Source organism: Mobula hypostoma, chromosome 1 (assembly GCF_963921235.1).
Source record: "Mobula hypostoma chromosome 1, sMobHyp1.1, whole genome shotgun sequence".
NCBI classification, from domain to species: Eukaryota; Metazoa; Chordata; class Chondrichthyes; order Myliobatiformes; family Myliobatidae; genus Mobula; species Mobula hypostoma.
In genome coordinates, this window is record NC_086097.1 from 237,102,537 (window position 1) to 237,128,432 (window position 25,896).

At 41.4% G+C, this 25,896-nt stretch overlaps 1 protein-coding gene across 1 annotated transcript in view; it reads right to left on the bottom strand.

Moving 5' to 3' along the window:
• The window catches only part of csmd3b (CUB and Sushi multiple domains 3b), a 2,345,756-nt gene that overhangs the window by 154,416 nt on the left and 2,165,444 nt on the right, over nt 1-25,896 (bottom strand). The window contains exons 46-49 of the mRNA XM_063066157.1: nt 21,238-21,351; nt 16,722-16,910; nt 5,046-5,192; nt 4,755-4,943 (exon numbers count right to left, since the gene is read on the bottom strand). Of these exons, the coding sequence (XP_062922227.1) occupies nt 4,755-4,943; nt 5,046-5,192; nt 16,722-16,910; nt 21,238-21,351 (639 nt within the window). The remainder of the gene's footprint in view (nt 1-4,754; nt 4,944-5,045; nt 5,193-16,721; nt 16,911-21,237; nt 21,352-25,896) is intronic.

Below are 25,896 nucleotides of genomic sequence, written 5' to 3' on the forward strand. Positions count from 1 at the left end.
AACTCAAGGTGACCAGAATATACTTTGATCTGTTTTCAAAACTAGTAGTCCAGAGTTTTGTTTTAAATAATATCCCAATGTTTTGTTTTAAATTGGAAGCTATGTTAGTGTTATATAAGATACGGGTGAGGCCACAAGAGTATTGGGTACTGTGGTAAACCATGTATATATGTTGTAACTCGGTTACCTGTCTGGACACACCCCTCTGCTGACTGCCCCTGTGGCTCCTCCCACAGAGTCCTGTATAAAGGTGTTCGCCTTGCCCCTCCCCCTCAGTCCGGGGGCAGACACTCACTGTGGAGGTCGTATTGTACAGCGAATAAAATTGAAGCACCTTCAATTACTCCAAAAGACTGAGGTTTGGTAAAAATACTGAAAGGCTTTTATTCGCTGTACAATACGACCTCCACAGTGAGTGTCTGCCCCCGGACTGAGGGGGAGGGGCAAGATGAACACCTTTATACAGGACTCTGTGGGAGGAGCCACAGGGGCAGTCAGCAGAGGGGTGTGTCCAGACAGGTAACCGAGTTACAACATATATACATGGTTTACCACAGGTACAGTGTTAGTCACCCTGTGATAGGAAAGATATACGGAGGTTGGTTACAAGTGGTGTTCCGCAGGGATCTGTTCTGGGACCTCTCCTCTGTGCGTTTTATAAATGACCTGGATGAAGAAGTAGAGGATGGGTTAGTAAGTTTGCTGATGATACAAAGGTTGGGGGTGTTGTGGATAGTCTGGAGGGTTGTCAGAGGTTACAGCAGGACATCGATACGATACAGAACTGGGCTGAGAAGTGGCAGATGGACTTCAACCCAGATAAGTGTGAAATGGTTCATTTTGGTAAGTCCAATTTGAAGACAGAATATAATATAAATGGTAAGACTCTTGGCAGTGTAGAGGATCTGAGAGATCTTGGGGTCCGTGTCGATAGGATATTCAAAGCTGCTGTGCAGGTTGACAGTGTTGTTAAGAAGGCATATGGTGTGTTGGCATTCATCGACTGTGGGATTGAGTTCAAGAGCCGTGAGGTAATGTTACAGCTATATAAGACCTTGATCAAACCCCACTTGGAGTACTGTGTTCAGTTCTGGTCACCTCACTACAGGAAGGATGTGGATATTACAGAGAGAGTGCAGAGGAGGTTTACAAGGATGTTGCCTGGATTGGAGAGCATACCTTATGAGAAAACTTTGAGTGTACTTGGCCTTTTCTTCTTGGAGCGACGGAGGATGAGAGGTGACCTGATTGAGGTGCATAAGATGATGAGAGCCACTGATCGTGTGGATAGCCAGAGGCTTTTTCCCAGGGCTGAAATAGCTAACATGAGGGGGCATAGATTTAAGGTGCTTGGAAATAGGTACCAAGAGGACATCCGGGGTAAGTTTTTCACACAAAGAGTGGTGGGTGTTTGGAATGCACTGCCGGCGGTGGTGGTGTAATAGGGTTCTTTTAAGAGCTTTTTAGATAGGTATGTGGAGCTTAGAAAAATAGAGGGCTATGCGCTAGGGAAATTCTAGGCAGTCTCTAGAGTGGGCTACATGGTCAGCACAACATTGTGGGCCGAAGGGCCTGTAATGTGCTGTAAGTTTCTTGTTCTATGTACTATATGCTATCAGACTAGAAAAGATTTACCATGATGTTACAAGGCGAGACTAGCATTTTATTCCCTGAAACTTAGGAAATTGAGGGGTAACCTGACAGAGGTATATAAGATCATGAGTCGTGTAGACATGGTCTTTTTCCTTGGGAGAGGGCGTCAAAAGGAAGAAGACATTCATTTAACATCAGAGCTGAGACATTTAAAAGGGTTGTCCGGGGCAGCTTCTTCTCACGAAGGGTGGTGTGTATTGGAAAGACTGGTTGAGGCAGGCACATTAAACAGCTATCTCGATCAATACAGGAGAGGTCCAGAAAGATATGGGTCAAACACAGGCAGATGGGGCTAGCTCACTGGGTAACAGAGTCAGCATTAATGAAATGGACCAAAGGGCACGTTTCATGCTGTATGACCTGAAGCACTAAAGTCCCCTTCAAACAGCTGAAGATAATTGCAGATGGATATTAACAGGAAAAGCATCTACATTTCAACAGTGTGGCATAACATAAAGCGTGCTTTAGTTACATTGCATTAATTACACAGATAAGTAGAAACGCAAGCAGATTTTTTTGATCTTGCAGCTTTGGATACATAAAAGCTTTGCCAAGTAACTAATCTCTCCACCATTCTTCCCTCGATTTGAGAAGTACCTGAGCCAAAATACTCATGACTGGCTGCTAGCAGCCACTAACTCCTCTGCACCAAACTTACTCTGTAATGCCATTGTCCCATGTCAATACTTTGCCTTAATAGAGGCTGTAAAACATCTTCATAAGATGTCATAAATCTGTGGAAATCACATGGCTTTTAAAATAAATTCAGGCCATTGGGAGACATTTTTACTGTTTATGGCCTTGCCTGAATAATATTTCCAGTAGAATTCCTCTTTCTCCCAAGTAAAGTATGGAGCACTTGACGCAAACAATGTACTTTTTACTTTGAGCACAACCTTGAAGTAAAGAAGGTTGAGAAGTGGTTTCAGGAAGATGTACAAGATTATTACAGGCTTAGATACATTGAACAGAATAACACCACTCTCACTTTCAGACGACTTGAAGACAGTGTTTTCAGATGAAAAGCTATGGGCAAAATACCATAAGACCATAAGACACAGGAGCAGAATTAGGTTATTCAGCCCACTGAGTCTGCTCTGCCATTCCGTTATATGCAGGAGGCTGTGAGGGGAAAAACTATTTTACACAGACAACAATTATGATCTGGAATTTGTAGTTTATTTGGGAATTTTAAAATGTAATCAGAAAAATGCTTGAAGGAAAATATTTGGGTCATGGGAATGAGACTGAAAAGATGGATCTGCAAGGAGTCAGCTGTAATTCAGTGGACTAAATTGCCTTCTTCTGTTGTATAACCGTACTGTGATTCTCTATGATTTAGTAACTTTCACTGAAAGGGGTAATCTTTCCTTTAATAAGTGGTCGAATATTACATCCTAGAATTTCACTTTCTGGATTTACGAACTTTGGCAACATTGCGAAAAGCCCATGCAGAATCTACTAAACGTTTACCAATATTAACAAAAGCTTAACACTCAGAGATATTGCTGTTTCAAGGACAAATAAAGAGAGGAGATTGATGACTTTCTACCATGTGTTTCAAATTAAATCAAAATTAACCCATGCAGGAAATGATATTCAAAACAGCATACAATACTGTGCAAAAGTCTTAGGTACCCGAGCAATATAAATATGCCCAAGCTACTGGCAATAGGGTAGCATGATATTTAGAACAGAGCTCTTTATTTAGTGGACCATAAACAAGGATGTAACATAATTAGCCCTAGATAGAGTGGACGTAAGGAGGATGTTTCCTCTAGTGGGTGAGTCTAGAACCAGAGGGCACAGCATCAGACTAGAGCAGGTGTTCCCAACTATTTTTTTATGGCATGGACCAATGCCAATAAGCAAGGGGTCTGTGGACTGCAAGTTTGCAAACCCTGGACTAGAGGGTCACCCTTTCAGAACAGAGATGAGGAGGAATTTCTTTAGCGTGAGGGTGGTGAATCTGTGGAATTTATTGCCACAGATGAATGTGGAGGCCAAGTAATTGGCTATATTCAAAGCAGAGGTTGATAGGTTCTTGATTAGTCAGGATGTCAAAGCTTATAGGGAGAAGACAGGAGAATAGTGTTGAGAGGGATAATAAATAGCCATGATGGAATGGTGGAGCTGACATGATGGGCTGAATGGCCTAATTCTGCTCCTAAAAATATTAAACCAATCAGCCTTACTTAACAAGGTGCACTTTCAATACACGACAAAAATAGGTTATCCTCCATTCACTTTTTCATGCTGCGGTAATTCTGAAGGCAGATGCAGCTTGGACCACTGTCTCTTCATGGTTTCCAATGCAACAGAATGGCTGGTTAGTGGTAGACAGATCTCAAACAAGACACAATGGTGCTCAACTGGTCTCCACCTCCTCAGAGCATCTTTTTCTCATTCACTTTGTAATTTTCCTCAGGCGGCCCATTTGGAACCTGTTCAGATCTCTTCAATGGAGAGTATGGATTATATCTCTATCCCTAGAATATAGCCTAGATCAGGGGTTCCCAACCTGGAGTCCATACATAGACCCCTCGGTTAATGGTAGCGGTCCATGGCACAACAAAGATTGGGGACCCCTGGTTTCGATTATCATTAGACACTAACTGAAATCTTAAAAGCCTGATCCTACTACAAAATACCCAGTAGATTATAAATTCTTTCAATTAATTTAAAACCCAGTTATTACTTTACATGAAATCAGACATTATATTGAAAGCATCAAACCAGAAAGAAAAGAACTAAACTGTGATATGAATTGCTATTAAATTATAATTTAAAACAGGCTTTACTTCAGAATAATTAACATGGTTGTTTCACAGGAATTAATGAAACGTTGCTGTTAGTGGTGAAACCTCACCAGTTAATTGCTTTCCACTGTGGTCAGTGATGAAGTGAAATGCTTACTAGTTCATTAGTAGCTCACGGGCTACAACTGGAACGATGGAGGACAGGCTGAGAAGTAATTTGACAGAAGCATTAAAACAAGAGTGGAACCAGAGATCTCAACTCGAAGAAAACCAAAAATGTTAGGTGTACCTGCCATATCTTAAAGGGATAACAGATAAAGATGATGTATTGGATAGGTTTACCTTGGCAAGCAGGGACAGGCATGTTCCAAGTGTAAAATCCGTATGGTGATTTCCTGCATATGGCAGTGCTGTTCCCGATAAGCCTATAACCTGGTTCACATGCCCACCGAACAATACTGTTGAGCTGCCCTCCTGTTTGGCTGAGTATGATTCCATGGGGGGGTGACTCTGGGGTACTGCAGTAAAAAGCTGGTAAAAGCAAAGAGCAAAATGTGTTTTATTCCAATCCAGCTTGTACTTACGATTTGGAGGAATTATAAAACTGGACAGTATTCGATATCGGTGACTCACCAACATAACGGATGCGGAAGCCTTTTTTGTTGGTGCCGTGATCAGCAGACCAGCGGAGAAAAAGCTGATGGCCACTACTAGTGACGTTGAAAGGGGAAGAGTAATCCCCGCTGAAGGAATTCAGCAATGGGCTGTGGCTGTTTGGACCTTAGTAGAAATAGACAATTAGCATGCCAACCTGAATCAACAATTAAAAGTAACAATACACACTAGTGAAGAATAACCGAGAGTACAAAGTGATGCACTCTTAAATACTGATGAAAGTAGGATGCAATTACAAAGCAGAATGATAAATCAAATGTTTAGTAATATGCTATGATCAATAGGTTCACACATCAAACATCTACTTTAGATCATGCAGCTTGTAACAAGTTTTGTATAATAAATAATTGAAGAGCTTCAATATAATTTACCACAAATTATTCAACTGAACATTCAAATTTTTTATATAACCTACACGTTGTAATGATATTGCATTAAAATTTTGATGAGACGTTTTGCCACAAATTAACTGAAGCAAATACATGTGAATAGACATCAATTTAATCAAATTTGCAAATTTTGTTTCTACAGGCCTATTATTCAATATTTTAGTCAAAGACCCTTATTATGTGTTTTGCTGCTGCCTCAAAGTTAACAAATTTTATGGTAGACACAAAATGCTGGTGGAATGCAACATGCCAGGCAGCATCTATAGGGCAGTCAACGTTTTGGGGCAAGACGCTTCGTCAGGGCTAGTGGATAAAAGAGGTAGGAAGAGATTTGAAAGTGGGAGGGGAAGGGTGAGACCCGAAATGATAAGAGAAGACAGGAGGGGGAGGGATGAAGTCAAGAGCTGGGAAGTTGAATGGTAAAAGGGAAGCAAGGCTGGAGAAGGGGGAGTATCATGAGATGGAAGGCCTTGGAAGAAAGAAAGGGGGAGGGGAGCACCAGAGGGAGATGGAGAACAGGCAAGGAGTTATTGTGAAAGGGAAAGAGAGAAACAAAAATAATAATAAATAATAAGAAATAATAAGTTAGGGATGGGGTACAAAGGGGAGGAGGGGCATTAACGGCCATGATACTCCCCCCTTCTCCAGCCTTGTATTCCTTTTGCCAATCAACTTGCCAGCTCTTGGCTTCATCCCTCCCTCTCCTGTCTCTCCTATTATTTCGGGTCTCCCCCTTCCCCTCCCACTTTCAAATCTCTTACTATCTCTTTTCTCCGTTAGTCCTGACAAAGGGTCTCGACCCAAAACATTGATTGTACCTCTTCCTATAGATGCTGTTCCACCAGCATTTTGTGTGTGTTGCTTGAATTTCCAGCATCTGCAGATTTTCATGATATATGCCGACAGCATAATTATGCCTAATTTTTCTAGACTTTTCTAACTATTCAAATATGCCTCTTAATATCTTGAAAAATTTATTTAAGTTATTGTATAGTTTTCTAAATTTCAGAAATACTACTCTAATTTATCAATGTATGCATTCTACTAGACTTCCTAGTCATTTTGCATACTTTCCGTGGACTACTGAGAGAATAAACAGTCCTTTTTTATGCTTTTCTATGTCACAGGAGGAAATTTGGCCATCAAGTCCATGCTAGTTCAAGGGCAACTTCATCCATTCCATTCACCCATTCATTTCTCTACAACATGTTCTGACGTAAAAATATAAGAACTAGAGCAGGAGCTGGCCATCTAGCCTGTCAAGCCTGTTTCATCATTCAATAAGATCATGGCTGATCTGACCATGGACTCATCTCCACCTACCTGCCTTTTACCCATAATGGTGGAGCAGGCTCGGTAGGCTGAATGGCGTAAGTTTGCTCCTATGTCTTATGGTCTTAATTCCCCTGCAATGCAATAATCTATCTAACTGTGCTGGCTTTGGCCTGTCTTGTCATATGCCTCCAGATACTCCATAATCTCATCCCTAACAATCGTTTCCAACAACTTCTCAATCACTAATGTCAAGCTAACAGGTCTATAGTTTCCTTTCTGCTGCCTCCCACCCTTCTTAAATAGTGGAGTAACATTTGCAATTTTCCAGTCACCTGGTACAATGCCAGAATCTATCGATTCTTGAAAGATCATTGTTACTGCCTCCGCAATCTCTCCAGCTACTTCCTTCAGAACCCAAGCATGCATTCCATCAGGTCCAAGAGATTTATCCACCCTCAGACCATTAAGCTTCCTGAGCACCTTCTCATTCGTAATTTTCACTGCACATGCTTCACTTCCCTGACACTCTTGAGAGTCCAGTATACTGCAGATGTCTTCCACTGTGAAGATTGATGCAAAAATGCATTTATTTCCTCTGCTACCTCTGCATCTCTCATTACAATATCTCCAGCATCATTTTCTATTGGTCCTATATCTACCCTCAACTCTCTTTTTCCTTTAATATACTTAAAAAAGCTTTTGGTATCTTCTTTGATATTAGTTGCCAGCTTCTTTTCATAATTCATTTTTTTTCCCTAATGACCTTCTTAATTTCTTTCTGCAAGTTTTTAAAAGCTTCCAAATCCTCTATCTTTCCACTAGCTTTGGCTTCCTTGTAGGCCCTCTCTTTTGCTTTAACTTTGGCTCTGACTTCACTTGCCCTTCTTCCTTTTGAAAATTTCTTCATGTTTCGAATACGTCTGTCTTGCACTTCCTTGGCTTGGCAGAACAACAAACAACAAAACAGCAGCAGTGTCTCGGCTTGAAACGCCAAATGCTTATTCCCATTCATAGATGCTGCCTGACCTGCTGAGCTCCTCCAGTACATTATGCACATTGCTCTAAATTTCCAGCATCTGCAATACTTTTTGTGTCTAAAACAGCAAAATAAGCCTCAGTTCTCCCTCCTGTCCAACCACCCACATACATAGGCAGTCCTCCAACCCCAAGAGAGGCTTTCTTCAGTTTCCAGCCTCCAGTGGACTCGAACTCTCAGACACTGGCTGTTTGACTTCCCCAGTGGACTCACAGAGTTTTGCAGACTAGAGGCTTCAGCCATCAGGACTCGACTTACAGACTTCTGATCGACCTTCCATCTTTGGTATCAATCCTGGGACTCGCTAATGACGACGGATAAGAATCCCAAACATTTGGCCAAAAATTTTCGACATGCAAATGAGAGGGCCCTGAGCACTAGGCCTTGAACTCCAGTCCCGTTGACCCATGGACTAAGGGGCTGCTAGCCCTCATTCCTCTTGCCAACATGGAACTCTGTTCTGAGAACCCACCAACAACCTGCTGGCCCCTGAGGGGTGGGGAGGGGCAAGCATCATCTTTTCAATGTTTTTGCTGTGTCACAACCGTCTGCAGTTTTTGCTAAATTCTGCTGCATGCCATTCACAAGAACGATGCCCTTATCATGAGAAGGTAGGTTATGGTGGGAAGGCAGCTGTATGGGGGTGAGTGGGATCCGGGATCAGCCATGATGGAATGGTGGATTAGACTCGATGGGCTGGATGGCTTAATTCTGCTTCTATGGCTTATGATCTTATGACCATTAAAGGCTTGCAAGAACTAAAAAATTCTTGAGTGTATTAACTCTCACTTGTAGAAGTCAGCTTGTTATAGTTAGGATGAAAAGAAAGGGAGAGACATACCGTGAATTTATGACAAAGTTAAGAATTTTATAGAAATGACTATTTATGAATTGTCTAAATAATCTTGATGAGAAATTGATTTTGAGAAAATCCTGTTATTTTTTTTCTCAACGGGGGTTGTCTCAAGAGACACTGCAAGTTCTATCAAGTGCATGACTTGTTCTCCTGTAATCTGAAATAACAAGTTTCATGAACGCTCCTATTTAATGCTTGAAGTACTCCTCAAAAGGAAGTGTACAATGCAAGTTGCATTGTCAACAAAGCCAAAAATATTCACTGATGCACAGAGTCAGTCTATTTGGTTATGTATTCAATAAGCAAAAATGACCTTCTCTCCATGCATGTTTGTTGCAATTAGCATTTAAATTGCATTATATTTTTCTGCCTGAAGATACTCTACCTCTCTGTGTCAAAATGGCTTTGTTGCAAATAAGTTTTGCTCAATGCCATCTGAGATGTTTTTAAAATGTCTGAGTTTATTCTACTTCTTTGGATAAAAGAAAAAAGCCCCTTTAAATAATTCAGCATCCTGGAATGTTACAAATCATTCTTCGGATACATAATTAAAAAAGCAATAACTTGCAAATTATCAAAAGGTCTATTACAATTGAAGGTGAAGAAAGGTTGTTTGATCTTTCAGATCTTAATATGAATCGGAATTTGAGGACACCACTGGATTACAACAGCTCCTTTCGGTCTGTGACCTAATGGTCAAGATCTACTTCTGACGTGCAACTTCCAATAGTATTTTAGGTCTTTTGTCTTGTTCTTCAGTGAATGTACAAAAGTATACTAGGGAGGGGATTGCTATCATGGGTCTCAGCCTGAAACATCGACTGTTTACTCTTTTCCATAGATGCTGCCTGGCCTGCTGAGCTCCTTCAGCATTGTGTGTGTGTTAGAGTAGGATTTTAGTACATACTCTTGTGCTTGCATTGTAATTAACAGGTAACAGAACAGTGAATAAGTGGTATTCAGTTATTTGTCTCTTGTGCTTTTACTAGGTGAGCCGATAAGTGAAGATGGGCTCTTCTTGGCTAATGGAGAACAAGACAGAAAACCTGGGAACAGGAGTGTTGTTGGAGTCAGATATAAGGGACTGCTCTATAGATATGAGACATGCTTCAGCACCCCCAACTCTCCAGACACCCTGCTTCAGTCTGAGGTCACAAAAAGGAAGGGTGATAAACTTCAAGATAAACTCGTCATGGTACTCAGATGTGACAGCCCTGTCTCATTCCTGGTTTCTGGGTTTGCAACATCTGGCGATTAAGTGCCAACTGCTCTGCTGACTAGGAAAGTTCTCTGGTGTCATCTTGACTGCAGCATACATCCCTCCTCAGAGGGAAATCAAAATAACACTTGGGGGATTGAGAGCGATGTTCAACAAACACAAAACAACATACCTGGTGCCTTCCTTGTCATCTCTGGGGACTTCAGCCAGGCAAATCTGAAACATTTCTGCCGAACTATTATCAATGTGTCAACTTCAATACCAGTCAACCAAGCACACTTGAGCACCATCAAGAATGTCGACTGTTCCATCCCTCGCCCACACTTTGGGATATCTAACCACCTGGCTGTACTTTTTTCTTCCTGTGTACAGGCAGAGACTGAAAAGTGTGGCCCATGAAGACTTAGCCAATGGAGGCAGTGAAACAAACACTGTGGTATAGACATGAAATGTGGCTCACCCACAACTTTCTGGACATGGCACTCCAGTCTATCAGTGCTTCAACTCCATGGACTGGGCCTTGTTCAAGGATTTGTTAGTGCACCTGAATGAATATGCCACAATCACTAGTGACTTCATAAAAAACTGAATGGAGAATAGTAGGATCTTCAAAAAAACTCCACGTCTTCCCCAACCAGAAGCCCTAGCTGAATTAGAAGATTCATAATCTACCGATCTGTGATACTCATGACTGGTGACACTGTACAAGAGTCCTACAGTACAAGAGGTTCAGGTATTAACTCCAGATGGCCATCATGAACTTGAAGATACAATTGCAACCTAAAGTACTCGATAGTGCTGGTAAGCTTTGTACACTATCACATTCAACAAAGTAAGAACAGGCAGCACAGGGGCAAATTCCAGATGAGGCTGATGCCTTTTCTGTCTGCTTTGAGAGGAAGAACACAATAGGGTGATTATTTGTGATGAATGCATGAAGGATTATCCTCTGCTGGCGGTACTATTTTCTTCCATTCAATTTCACTGACATCGATGAAACCAAACACGCAGGGGAAAAAATGCAACAGACAACAAATATTATCATGTGCATTTACCCTTTGAACAGGACACTCAGGAGATCAAAAAGTTAAAAGGTTCTTAGACAGGCAAAACAAGCAGTAGGAGACAGAAGCGGGGAACAGGTAAGTCGATCAGGAAAATTGACCCCATCGCAGAGGAGTTAACTCAATACGAAGCACACTGTTGGAAAACAAAGCAAAACCTGGCGAATACATGGACAAATGAAAGACTTTCACGAATCGATGTTAACTCCTCACTGAGGCAGGGGCTAGTATTATAGATATACGAGGGGTGATTGATAAGTTTGTGGCCTAAGGTAGAAGGAGATCAGTTATACAGCTCTTGTTACATGCACATGAGGTTCAACTCTTTGAGTGATTATGCAGAAAGTTTGAAGTTAATAACTCATCAGGGGTGATTGATAAGTTTGTGGTCTAAGGTAGAAGGCGATGAGTTATTAACTTCCAACTTTCTGCATAATCACTCAAAGAGTTGAACTGCATGTGCATGTAATGAGAGCTGTATAACTTATCTCTTCTACCTTAGGCCACAAACATATTAATCATCACTGCTGTGGACACTTTCTGGAGGTCCAAGATCCGTATGCCCCACGACCGCTGGACTAAGTGTGTAAATGTTGGAGGGGACTATGTTGAAAAATAAACGTGCTAGGTTTTCTAAAATTGACTCCTTCTACCTTGGGCCCACGTAGATCAATGTTCAAAGTGCAAAGTGAATTTATTAAAAAAATGCGCATAACATCACCATATTTTCTTGTGGGCACTCATAGTAAATACAAAGACACAACAGAATCAATGAAAAAATGAACACAGCAAAGACAGACAAATGATAACATGCAAAATACAACAAACTGTACAAATACAAAAAAAATTACGATAATAAATAAATATTGAGAACATGAGTGTAGAGTCCCTGAAAATGTGTCTATAGGTTGTGGAATCATTGTTGAGTGTTGGAATGTTAGTACAGTGCTGGGATGAATGAAGCTGAATGAAGACAGCCCCTCTGGCGATAACCACAAAGAATCTCTCAGTATCAATTTGATATCCGTGTATTTAATATTCTCTATATTTGGAACTTGGCTAGATCTGACAATTTCAAATTCATAGGGAAGGAACAATTTTTTTTGCTGAAATGTAGCTCACAATCTTTAATAATAGCAATAATTTTGATAAAATACCTAGTTTGTTAATGTATCAAACTCGTATTGAAGTCCCATATACATCTGCACAAAATCAAGCGCCTAGTGAATTAACTACTTACACAGGCTAAAAATAAAGCAGAGTAAGATTACCACAATGCACATTCAAGGGAAATCTTACTGAAATATGCTTTACTTTTAAATCACATGTGAACTCTGTTCTTCCAATGCATTTCAAATTACAAACAAAAACATTAATATTGAAACAGCTCATATAGTTTGTCATCATTCTCTTATAAATAAGCAAAAGTAATAGGTTTCTATTGATATCAAACCCAAGATTATTAGAATCCTATTCAATTTCAGCTCTGCCATGTCTCCATGGGTAAAAATTTCACATTATCCCAAAAGATATAAAATACTAAATTTTCATTTATCCGTGCTTACTAAAGGCCCATTGTATAATGTAGCCTTAGCTTAAATCAGTACCATTTTCAAACATGAGTCAGTATTTTCAATTTATTTGAATTATAGGGTCTTACAGAAATGGCCATACTGAAATTGGTGTAAGGAAAAATATATTACATGGAAAGAATTCACAATTAACACAAGTAAAACCACTGCAGAGTATAAGAACTACGAACATGATAGAAAATGCAGGTAAGAGTAGAAGAGAAAGTACAGAACAACACTGCTTAGAGAGTACAATCTTGGGGGATCGTCCTGTTAGACAGAAAGAATGACAATTGGTGAAGAGGAGTGGATTTGGCCATTTTAGCATACTGTCCTTGCAGCCGCCATTTTGAGAACAGTTCAATGAACTAAGTCTTGCTCTGGGATAACTTAATCAGAGCAATTGAATGCGGACACAAGGAGTTTCAGCTAATGACCTGGTAAACACGAGACCATTCTCAGACAAGTAACTTATTTATTACGTGAAGTAGCAGACTTGCAGAGGGGCAAACTGTAATCTCATTAGGCTCAGAGTCTGGGACACCTAGGTTGAACCAATCAAAGTTGAAAAGAACAAAAGGCACAAGGCTGAGGCTATAGGCCTCTCACTGGTTGTAGCCCTGGACTAGAGCCAATAAGATGACCCAGGTCAGTCAGGTGACCTCGAGCCAATGAGATGAAAATGTAACGCAAATATTTAAAAGTAAGGAGCTTTGAATGCAAAGCAGCAACAACTCTCCAGAGAACAACCAGTGTGCATCTAGAGTACCTTACAGGTGCATGAGGAATGCCAAGCTATCGTAGACTCCTTTCCCATGTATTCTCTGACTGTTCAGGGAAGGTCAGAAAACTTAGTAGTTGTGCACATAGTTTGTGAAAATTCCCGTGCTCTTCCAGTGAGACAATAAAAATATTTATTGGCAAATACAGATTGTCTCTGTGTCTAACTGATCATTATTACTAAGTGGTAAATCCTTGTAACAGTCCAGTCAGGTTATATAGTTAGAACACAGAAACAAGATGGAAATGGTCACTTTGATGGCACTGTATTATATAGACTCCTGGATGGTCAACTATAATTACAGCAGCAGATGAGAAGGGTGATTGTAGATAGCTGTAAGAATGGTGGGTTAGTGTTGATGGGATAGTTTATAATTTCTCAAACTGCAACTAGAATACCCATAGATCAAAGGATTGGGCGGGGTGGAATTTGTTAACTGTGTCCACAAAACCTTCCTTAATCAATATATGGAGAGAGAGATATCTGGATCTTCTGTGAGGAAACAAGGTACAGCAATTGGCTATTGGAAAGCACTTTGCAAACAGTGACTATATTTCTTTGAGTTGTAATATAATTTTGAAGATGATAGGACTGATTGACAGGTTAAAGGATTCAAAGTGGGACAGGATAAAGTTGTTTTAGGCATTAGGCAGAATCTTGTAGAGATTGTCTGGGCGAGACTCTTAGCAGGTAAAGGAATGTCTGGCAAGTGGGCGGCTTTTCAAAGATTCAAAGAACCTTTATTGTCAAAGTATGTATGCAGTAAACAACCCTGAGATTTGTCTTCCCCACAGACAACCATGTAACCCATTCAAAGAAAAACATCAAACACACCCTATGTGCAAAAACAAATCTTGCAAACAGCAACAAAAAAAAACGAGCAAAAACCAAAATATAAAACGCAAAATTGAAAGAGTCCCAGCATATTCAGTTCAGTGTTCGTTATCTGCAGGCCACCTCGATTCAAAATCACCCAAAATAGCAACAACAAAAAAATGAGTGACCAGAAACCAAGAACACATCATAAAGTGAACTACAGAGTCCAATCCACAAACCACATCGATTAAACTTTGCCCAAGTGCAATGTCAAAATATCGGAGACAGGATGTTGCTGTCAGAGTTCGGGCTAAGGGAGACTTGTTTGTCAAGAGATGTTGAGGCTCTGGTCAGGAGCCATGATGGAGCAGGATTGATGGGCCTAAATATGGTACATAGAGCTTAGAAAAATAGAGGGCTATGGGTAAGCCTAGGTAGTTCTAAGGTAAGGACATGTTCGGCACAGTTTTGTGGGCACTGTACTGTGCTGTAGGTTTTCTATGTTCTAAATTTGCTCATGTGTCTTATGGTCTTAGAAAGTAAAAAAAAAGAATTTTCAAAATCTCACTCTCATCCAGCATCAAAGTTGAAACAAGAAACCAGAAGCATCAGTGTGAGAGAGTTAACTACTCTTTATAAAGTGGAATATTTCTTCCTCACTAAAATAGTGCTAATATTTGCTTCTTGGCAAATGGACAAGTGAGAAAGGGAATATTGACTACAGCCCTGCCATTTCCAAACAGGTGTCCAAATCACAGTGAGATATGTGGAATATGTTAAAGAAAGTCTTGCACTTATACAGAAACTTTCATGAGCTCAGAATACTCTGAAACACTTCGCAATCGATGAAGTGATTTTTATACAAAGCCAAAGTGCCTTTGTAAGAAGTAAATGAATGTGAAGATTTTTTTATCTACAGTTCAGAACATTGATCCAAAGTACTTGCAAGCCACAATGGCCACTAGCATGACTAAAAGCTTATGCCACTGATTCCACTGGAAATTCTGGGATGCAAGCTGCTTTAAGTAATTTTATCATCAATAAATCTGTGTTCCATGACGGTTAGTAGCCTCTGGAACACCAGGAGGTCAAGGCAAAGATAATGCTTTCTCCTTCCTTTGTGAATAACTTGTGCGTCGCCATGTACTTCTATTTCAAGAAGTCTCTTTAGAAATGTATATAAAATTATTTGTAAGCCTTTAGGAATGCAAGTCACAGTCTTCAGGTGAATCTTCCGATGGTTCCTCCAACATGGCATCCAAAGAAATACAACTTATCCCAGTGGAAAATTGTTTTGCTCACTCCAGTTAACGTGCATAATTAAGAAGTTCTTATCCACCACACCTTCAGTTCCACAGTACTACATTCATATGTTTGTTACAGTCAGAGGATTCTTCTCTCAACCGACTATTACGGGGCCTTCTCTGCAAGACTGGAACCCAATAGATCCAAGTTTTATTTGTTCTGGTGAATTCCTGCCTAGCAGGAACAGCAGATCAGCAGAGTTACTTACATACTGAATCTACTAGCACTCTTTTAGTATAATCAGTCAGATCAATATTCAAATTCAAGGAATGTTAAATACATATTGATAAAGTAACTTATGGTCATGTTTCTCCTTCTGGTTCCCCAGAATGAGACTACATCTTTAAAACTAAAATCAAAATGGTATATTATTTGCTGATTGTGTTCATTAGGGAAGAGATTTACAGTTATATCTCAAACACAAGAAAATCTGCAGATGCTGGAAATGCGAATCAGCACACACAAACTGCCCTCACCCGCATCTCTTCCACTTCGCGCACGTCTGCCCGCACCCTATCCTCCCGCCGCCTCACCAGGGATAGGGACCCTCCTGTCCTCACCTACCACCCTAGCCTCTGCGTCCAGCACAAAGTTGTCTCTGTGTGATGCATGCCAATTAATTTGTAAATTAACTTCTCCGAACATTTTACAAAGCTCAGAGCTGTGTCTGAAAGCAGTCATTTTCAGTTGAAGGTAAGGCTTTCTTGAACTCCAGCTATCCATGAGCAAAATGATTAATTATAATAGTCCCTTCCCCTCCATAGCTGCTGTCTAATCCACTGGGTTTCTCACATTACTTAATAATTTATGGTTCCTGATTAGACTTCTTGTCCTGACTCTAAGGAAAACAATATTTAATACATTTATGCACATACTTTTAAGAAAATTAATTAATTATTCCAGAGAGCATTTAATATTGATTAATTGGAATGCTTGTGAATCTTTATCACAAACAATATGAGATGACCCAATACAGTCTAAATGTCATCAAGCAGAAACATTAATCCTCCCTTCACAAAATCATCTGTAGAGCTTTTCCAATATGTTGCGTCTTAATTACCAAGGAAAAGTCACCTTGAGGGCATTTCACAATATAGATCATATTAATATTCAAACATATTTCTATTGACTGGGAGGTTGCAGGCAGAGAGATCTTCAAAGTCAGAAATACCTGAAGTTTAATGTTACAGGAAATCCTGATTCTGGTCTCTATTTCACTGCAGACACACATATTAAACTTATACCTGATAGGTGAATAATAGGTGAAAAACTAACAAGGAATTAAATCACGAGCAGGAATCTTCAAGATAATTTAACCTTACCATCAAAGACCTCCAGTTCATCAAATTCTTTCTCCGTCTGGAAAAACTCAAAGAACAAGGTGATGTTGTAACCCTTTTCCACAATAATGCTCCAAGCACATGTCTGGAAGTTCGGGTAGCTGTCTGGGTAGCCAGGGCTCAATATAACACCAGTTGAATCAGTTCTCACTTCATTGACTGGACATAACACTGAAAACAAGGCAGAATACAAAGCAATTACTTTTAAGATCATATGGACATCTTTACAGAATACTTACCATTGTGAATGAAACAGATGAAAACCTGAAATATATAATATATCTCAAGGATAAAAATTATTGGATCACCAGTGAACCGGCTAATAAGATGTGTAACAGCAATTCTATTGATTGGCCATTTCATTTATGGAACCTGCTCTTATTAGAATCAGAATCAGGTTTAATATCACCAGTATATGTCTTGAAATTTGTTGTTTTTGCAGCAGCAGTACAATGCAATACATAATAATCAAAAAGGAAAATGTGAATTACAATAAGTGTGTGTGTGTATATATATCTATCTATATATATATAATAGTTACATTAAATAAGTAGTGCAAAGATAAAGTTAAAAAATTAGTGAGGTAGTTTTCATGGGTTCAATGTCCATTCAGAAATCGGATAGCAGAGGGGGAAGAAGCTGTTCCTGAATCCTCTCCACATCCACTCTATCGCGGCCTTTCAAATTTCGATAGGTTTCAATGAGGTCCCCACCTCATTCTTCTGAATTCCAGTGAGTACAGGCCCAGAGCCATCAATTGGTCCTCATACGGTCTCCCTTTAACTTGTGGAAGCATTCGCATGAACCTCTTCTGAACCCTCTCCAGTGTCAGCACGTCTCTTCTTAGATAAGGGGCACAACACTACTCACAATACTCCAAGTGAGGGCTTACCAATGCCTTATGAAGCCTCAGCATTACATCCTTGCTTTTATATTCTAGTCCTCTCAAAATGAATGTTAACATTGCATTTCCCTTCCTCACCTGGTGCCTTCCATTTGGTTTCCTCACACTCAACCTGCAAATTAAATTCTAGGGAATCCTGCACAAGGACTCCTAAGACCCTCTGCAGCTCAGATTTTTGAATTATCTCTCCACTTAGAAGATAGTCTACACTTTTATTTTTTCTCGCAAAGTGCATGACTATACATTTTACGACACTATTCCATCTGCCACTTTTTTGCCCATTCTCCTAATCTCTGTAATTCATTTTGCAGCCTTCCTGCCCCTCCACCTATCTCCGTATCACCCATGATATATCCTTTCAATTCAACTGAAAACAGTTAGAGATAAAAAAAGGTTTAACAATAATTTTCAAATTCTTCAAAAAATTCTTTAAAACGCATTAGTTATGCATTTCTCTAAATATAATGCTGCATTCTTCAGAACTTATTCTTGTGTTTTTGCTTCTGCGAACACATCATGGAGAATGTGTACTGCTGTAATGTTTAAAAATCTGCCATTTTTAATTTCATAGCAGCAATAATGTATACTTGTGTCTAACATTGGTATGATTCCTGCATCTTTTCGTGATCAAACCAGCAATCTTTTTCAAGTCATCGGTGGTTTGTACACAACACACGTAAAAGTTGCTGATGAACGCAGCAGGCCCAGGCAGCATCGCTAGGAAGAGGTACAGGCGACATTTCAGGCCGAGACCCTTCGTCCTGACGTCGACTGTACCTCTTCCTAGAGATGTTGCCTGGCCTGCTGCGTTCATCAGCAATTTTTATGTGTGTTGCTTGAAATTCCAGCATCTGCAGATTTCCTCGTGGTGGTTTGTACACAGTGGTTTTCAGATTGCAGTGGTCTTCAGTGAGTGGGCTTTCTTGAGTAACCCATGACTATGGATTTATTGAGTACGTATAGAAACTCTTTCGGTAAGATGGCAGCACAATTACATTCAGCGGCCTCTTGGGGGCCAACCAAAGGTGCTTTTTCCTTTGTTAAATGTGTTTTTATACATAGTAAGACTATTCTTGACTCCAATAACTAGGTGTACAGCAGGTCCACCACATCAGTGAGCTGCTCATTTTTAGGAGTAGCCAGCCGTCGGTTCAGAGGAGGCGAGGTGGGCTGTTGGGCCGCAGGAGGAGCTGGCTAGGTTCGGTAGAGCTGACCTGGGTGCAGACCGTGCTGCTGCCTGCTACTTGAGGGCAGTGGAGTGGGTGCTTTCAAGCTGGCACAAAGAAGGCATTAGTGAAACCGTGAGTGACTGCATTGGATGATTCTTTTATGAGCGCAAGACCCTGTTGCACAATGACTGCCACAGGCTTGCTTCCCTTGTTTGGTGGGAAGGCAGGCAGTGAGGTAGCAGTGTTGCCTCGGTTGCAGTGAGGACTAGGCCTCAAGCCTCGGTTTTGCGTTGCAGCATGGCACCCAGGTTCAGTTCGAGGTGGCCTCTCCTGTTTGTGCTGCCCTTGAGTGTTGGAACAGTGGAATAACTGGCTGGACTACTGGGGACCATCAATTTATGGGGCGTTGCTCAGGGTCTTGGACTCAAAATGTGCTTTCTTACGTGACTACGCTCTTTGTTCTCCTTTCCCATTATTTTGAATGCACATGCATGGTTTTGCACCTTGGTCGCAGAGAAATGCTATCTCGTTCAGCCATATCCATGTACGGTTTGAATGACAATCAAACTTGATTTAATTTAATTTCATCTCTGGCTTCCAGCTGGGGACAGGTGTCAATCTTAACCGACATTTTGATAACCAACTCTGCCACCTTCATCATGGATGATGTCTAGGCACTTCTAGTCTGGTCCTGTCATCCGTTCTTCCTGATTGGTTAATCTTCAACCAATCAGGTTTCTGCTGCCCCACCTTGTTTAAAATCATATTTCAATTCTTATTTTGAGCAAGACCTTCGTCTTTGTTAAAGTTTTTATTATCTAGTTTTATTTCAAAGGCTTCCTTCACCAAGCGGTCCCAAATGCCACAGGCACGCCACGGTAGTTTTGTGCCATCAAAGTCAATCCTATGGTCATCATGTATGCAATGTTTTGCTACCGCAGATTTCTCCAGGTAACCCAAACAGTTGGACCTCCCATGCTCCAATATATGTATCCGGGTGACCGTTGGATCTTATTCAGTATCGTTAAAAGTGTACTTAGGCATCCATCCGGGTAGTGCTAGAATAGTTGTCTGTGCCTTTAAGGGAGAAGGTGATGTCATTACGCACGCATGGGATAGTGGGGAGACCATTTTGCTTTCTGCTGAAGATGTGGTAGGGCGTTGGAATTGGGTTCCTCCCAGAGTGTGCTGGGCATGGTGAGGAAAGGTGAGCATTAATTGACGATATCCGTGTGAATTTGTTTATTCTTGTTGGCGAATTGAGAAAATCAGTAGTTTGACATGTTTTACATGTGGATGCTTTAGATTTTCTCGAGTAAATGACTCAAATGCTGGACCGCGTGGCTTGGGCAAAGTTCCTCACCATCCAAGTAGGTCAGTCTTCCTGTAATTTAACTACCAGGCAATACCTTGTAAAAGTTGTGCTAAAGTGTACCTTTTGTCTAACTTTATTGTATCAGGACTGCTTGTGCATGTAGCCGCGTAACGTGAATGTTTAGTCTCTGTTCCGAAGTTCAGCACAAGTGTACTAAAAAGTAGTAAATGTCTTAGATGAGATGTATTCACTTACATTTTTCGCTGTTATGTATAAGATACAGGGTGGGTGGGATTCTAATGTTATTTGTATTGTGTTCCTTCAGGATTGCCACTACCATATTAGTTCTGGTATTTTTATACTGCATACACAACTCTGCCCAGTCACAAGGGTGCGGATCGAAAATTAAACTAAGATTGTAACGGCAAGAACTGGTTGTAAATTCGTTCATTTTGTTTTGCGGCCCTCTTCTGGCACATAAACATGTAAAACAGATAAAGGAATTAAAACCCAAAAAAGTAATTGTTGTCCTGAGTGTGTAATTTTCCCCAGGCTACAAAATATATGCTGCTCCGCATTGACAGGGAATCCTGTGAATGACATCTGACCCATGTCCAGGTCATCTTTGACCCACATAAACTAGGATTACTGAGTATGCCAGCAAGACAATGAATTTCACAGTTGTGTATGGTGACATAAATGTACCTTGGTGATAAATTTGAACTTTGAAGAGTATGTTATAAAGTTAGCCTTCAATTAAGTTGTCAAATTCAGTGAGTTTTAAAGTTACTTCTTTGTAGACCTGAAGCTTTTAGCTGGAGGTTTCAGTTAAGTTCAATTGAAGAAAACATTTGCCATGTGTTTTTGCATGAGACCTACGTGCTTGGTTATTTAGCACACGTTCCCACTGGTGGATCTGGAGGGCTGCTGATGAACCAACGTTCCAAACAAGTCAACGACCAAGGCCGACAACAATGTCTCCATGGTGAAACTCTAAATTTGTTTAAATATCATTCTGAAACTTACAATCATAGTTCATTATTCACTTTAACAGGAATGTGCGGATTTGCGATAGCAGAAAAAGTAAGTGCAGGGACATGAGGTACTGACCTTCACAAGACGGAGGAGCAGCATCCATTTGTAAACGTTCTCCCAGTTTACAGGTAAGAATCTCATTGCCAATCAGCGTGAATCCTGGCAGACAATGGAATCTTATAAGGTCTCCTGTGGGGTAATTAGAAGAACAATTACATTTCAAATTGTAAACTCACAGCTTCCATTTCTGCATGAGAGAAATTTTTAATTTGATCTCAACTAATGTATTGGAAATGAAGTCTATATTGAATGCCCATGGCAATATCTATAAAAGAGGCTTCCGAATAATGCTGCTGTACGCTCAGAGGTCACTTTGTTAGGTACCTCCCATATCTCATAAGGTGGTCACTGAGAGTAATTCTCATGGTTTTCTCCTCTTGTAGCCCATCCACTTCCGGGATCAACATGTTGTATATTCAGAGGAGCTCCCCTGCACACTGCTGTTGAAACGCGTACTTAGTTCAGTCACTGCTGCCTTCCTGTCAGCTTGAACCAGTCTGGCTATTCTTCTCTGACATCTCTCATTGAAAAAAAGGCATTTTCACTCACAGAAATGCCACTCAATGGATGTTTTTTGTAGCATTCTCTGTAAAATGTAGGACTGTTGTGTGGGAAAGCCAGCAGTTTCTGATCAATGGTTTCCGCAGTTTCCATGATCAAAATCACTTCGATCACATTTCTTCCTCATTCTGATGTTTGGTCTGAATAACAACTGGTTGGACCATGTCTGTAGGCTTTTCCGCATTGAGCTGCTGTCTTATGATTGGTTGATTAGATATTTGCATTAACGAGCAGATGTACCTAATAAAGCAGCCAATGAGTGTACTGGACTCCCTTAAGAATTGCTTACAACTAGTTGACATAATAAACGTCTGAGGGTAGATGAACTGTTTAGAGACCAAAGCCTGAAAGAACTATCAGATAGAAGAGGCAGAAGTCATGAGAGAGTGGAAGATGGGGAAGTGGAATTCAGCAAAATGGAAATGGGGTGCTGCATCATGGGATAGCTTGACAGTCCATAACACAGGATTGTAGTTCTGGGATTTCTTTGAGGAGTGAGAAATCCAGAGCTGATTGCAAAGTCATAGAGCATTCCAGCACGGAAACAGGCCCTTCAGCCAAACTGTTATTCTACCTAGTCCCATTGACCTGCACCTGGACCATAGCCCTCCAGAGCCATAAAGTCCTTATTCTATCTCGACATACAAACTGTATGGAGGCGGGAGTACGTCATAACTGACTGATTGGTCTGATGGTGTCCAGGAGGGAATGGATGATTGTTAAGCAGAAGTAATTAGTAATGTTGGCGCCTGCTGGTGATTGGTGGGGAGCAAACTATTTACAAGGGGGTAGAGTTGTGACTGTTAGCAAATTACTTGGCAAATTAATGGAGAAATTACTTTAATCGGAGGGTAGTAAATCTGTGGGATTTGTTGCCACGAGCGGCTGTGGAGGCCAAGTCATTGGGTGCATTTAGGGCAGAGATAGGTTCTTGATTAGCCAGGGCATCAAGGGGTATGAGGAGAAGGCAGTGAAGTGGGGATGACGGGAAGAATTGGATCAGCCCATGATTGAATAGCGGAACAGACTCAATGGGCCAAATGACCTACTTCTGCTCCTATATCTTATGGTCATATGGCAGTCAATCTTGTTCACAAAGCAAAATTGACGGATGGAGAAAACACTCTCCCACTCTTTCTGGTCATAGGGAACATTTTAAAAACCACTGAATTCTTAGACTTAGACCATAAGACTATAAGACATAGGAGCAGAATTAGGTCATCTGGCCCATCGAGTCTGCTCCGCCATTCAAACATGGCTGATCCTTTTTTAACTATCTCCTCCTCAACCCCAGTTCTCGGCCTTCTCCCTGTTACCTTTGATGCCATGTCCAACCAAGAACCTATCAATCTCTGCCTTAAATACACCCAACAACCTGGCCTCCACAGCTGCATGTGGCAACAAATTCCACAAATTCACCACCCTTTGGCTCAAGAAATTTCTCTGCATCTGTTTTAAAAGGGTGCCCCTCTATCCTGAGGCTACGCCCTCTTGCCCTAGATTCTTCCACCATGGGAAACATCCTTTCCACATCTACTCTGACTAGGCCTCTAAACATTCAAAAGGTTTCAATGAGATCCCCCCTCATCCTTCTGAATTCCAGCAAGTACAGACCCAGATCTATCAAACATTCCTCATATGATAACCCTTTCACACCTGGAATCATCCTTGTGAACCTCCTCTGGACCCTCTCCAATGCCAGCACACCTTTTCTAAGTTGAGGGGCCCACAACTGTTCACAGTACTCAAGGTGATACCTCAGCAGTGCCTTATAAACCTCAGCAATACATCCTTGCTCTTGTATTCTAGACCTCTTGAAATGAATGCTAACAAGGCATTTGCCTTCCTCACCACCGACTCAGCCTAAAACCCGTGCAGACAACATCCACAGCTCTACCTTCATTAATCGCCCTTGTCACCTTAAAAAAACTCAATCAGGGCCGGCTGGTGGTGCAACGACATCGGCGCCGGACCCGGAAGCGAAGGTTCTCAGGTTCAAAACTATTCGGGTCCGCTCCCGAGTATGCTCTCCATCCGTGCCGGGTTGAGTGTCGAGATCGCAACTCGACCTCGTAAAATAAAGGGAAAATACTGGGAAAATGTCGGTGTGAGGAGCGGCGTGCCACACAGTCGCTCTCTCTCTCTCTCTTGCTCCGCGCCTTGTAAAAGCCATGAAAAAGACATCACAGACACACACACGGACACGCGGACACACATGCACAGATGCACACACATGCAGATGCACATGCACAGACTCGCACGCGTGCAGGCACACGCCAAAAAAAAACTCAATCAAGTTAGTAAGACACAACTTGCCCCACACAAAACCATGCTGGCTCCCTCTAATCAGGCCAGGGTTTTCTAAATGCCTTGGGATTCTCTTTAATGCTACTTTCCAAAGACTCTTCATGGCCTCTCCTGGCTTTCCTAATTCCCTTGCTATTACCTTGCTCCTGCCTGTTTTTACTGGCCCTGATATATATGTTCCTCTTTATCCCTCCACTTTCTGAGCTGGTGCTCTGCTTCCCTGCCAGACTAGTTTAAATCCTGCCGAGTAGCATGAGCAAATCTCCCGGCTAGGATACTGGTTAGGTGCAACCCGTCACTCCTGTACAGGTCACCCCACCCCAGAAAAGGTTCCAATGATCGAACAGTCTGAAACCCTGCCACCTTTACCAGCTCCTCAGCCACTCATTCATCTGTACTATCATTCTATTCCTGCCTTGACTAGCACGTGACACCAGGAGTAATCCAGAGATGACTACCTTAGAAGTCCTATTCTTCAGCCTCGTTCCTAACTCCCCATACTCACCGCGCAGAACCTCTTCCCCCTTTCTACAGATGCCATTGGTGCCAACGTACAACACAACCTCTGGCTGCTCACCCTCCCTCTTGAGAATATTCTGCATCTGCTCTGAGACATCCTGGATACTAACACCCGGGAGGCAACACACCGTCCCAGCATCTCTTTCGTATATTCAAACTATGTTGCTTGACGATGCAAATGGCACATATCACTGGGTGTTTCAGTGTACGTATGAAAAGTAAAGCTGGATGTTAACATCCAGCCTCCTAGATCAAAATGATCATCAGCCTCACCTCCCACTTTCAAAACAACCACCAGATGGAAACATGGTGAAATAAGATGCTATTCCAGATTTACTGCTTTCAAATTTTGATGTGACTCAAGTTGGGTTAAAATCATCTTATAGGTGTTTAATTTGGAAATATGAACTTATGCCAAAAATAAATCAACGGCAGTAATAGAATCTTATTTGAGAAACTGAGTAGGGCAGCAAAAGGAAAATACAAGGAGTGCAATGTAAATTCTGGAATCATAAAGAAATATATATATGTAGGTGTACAAGATGACAAGAGGCATAGACCGAGTGGATAGCCAACGGCCTTTTTCCCAGCATGGAAATGGCTAATACCAGGGGGCATAATTTTAGGGTGATTGGAGGGAAGTATAGGGGGGATGCCAGCGCTAAGTTTTTTTTTACGCAGAGTGGAGGGTGCACCAAACACACTGCTAGCGGTGATGGCAGAAACAGATATATTAGGGGCATTTACGAAACTCTTAGCAAGGCACATGGATGACAGATAAATGAGGGTCTATGGATGAGAGAAAGGGTACATAGATCTTAGAGAGTTTAAAACATCAATCAGCACAACATCATGGCTGAAGTTGTGCTGTACTGTTCTAATATTCCATGTTCTATATCCCTGTTTTTAAAGGGCTCAGGATCCCGTCATCAAATCTGGACTTCAAGGTGTTCGGGACCCCTTCAACGACAAATTCTGAAATCAATGCCGAAGATCAAAGCCCCATTGCCTATCCAAAAATCCAGAAGTTGAGGGCTGATAGCTGAAGCCCTGGGTCTGCTGTCCATTGGGGAAGTCAGAGGCCTGATGTTGGTTGGCGAGTCCACGAGTTCATCGGAGGCTGGAGGTCGAGAGATGTGTTGCCCTGGGGTCGGAGGACTGTCAGTGTGGGTGGATCATAGAGAGGTAATGTGTAGAACTTTGCTGGTCTGACGAACATTATGGCCTTGAAACGCTGGTGTCGAATGCTTGTGGGCTGCCCCCAATGTATCCTCATGTTGGGTTGGT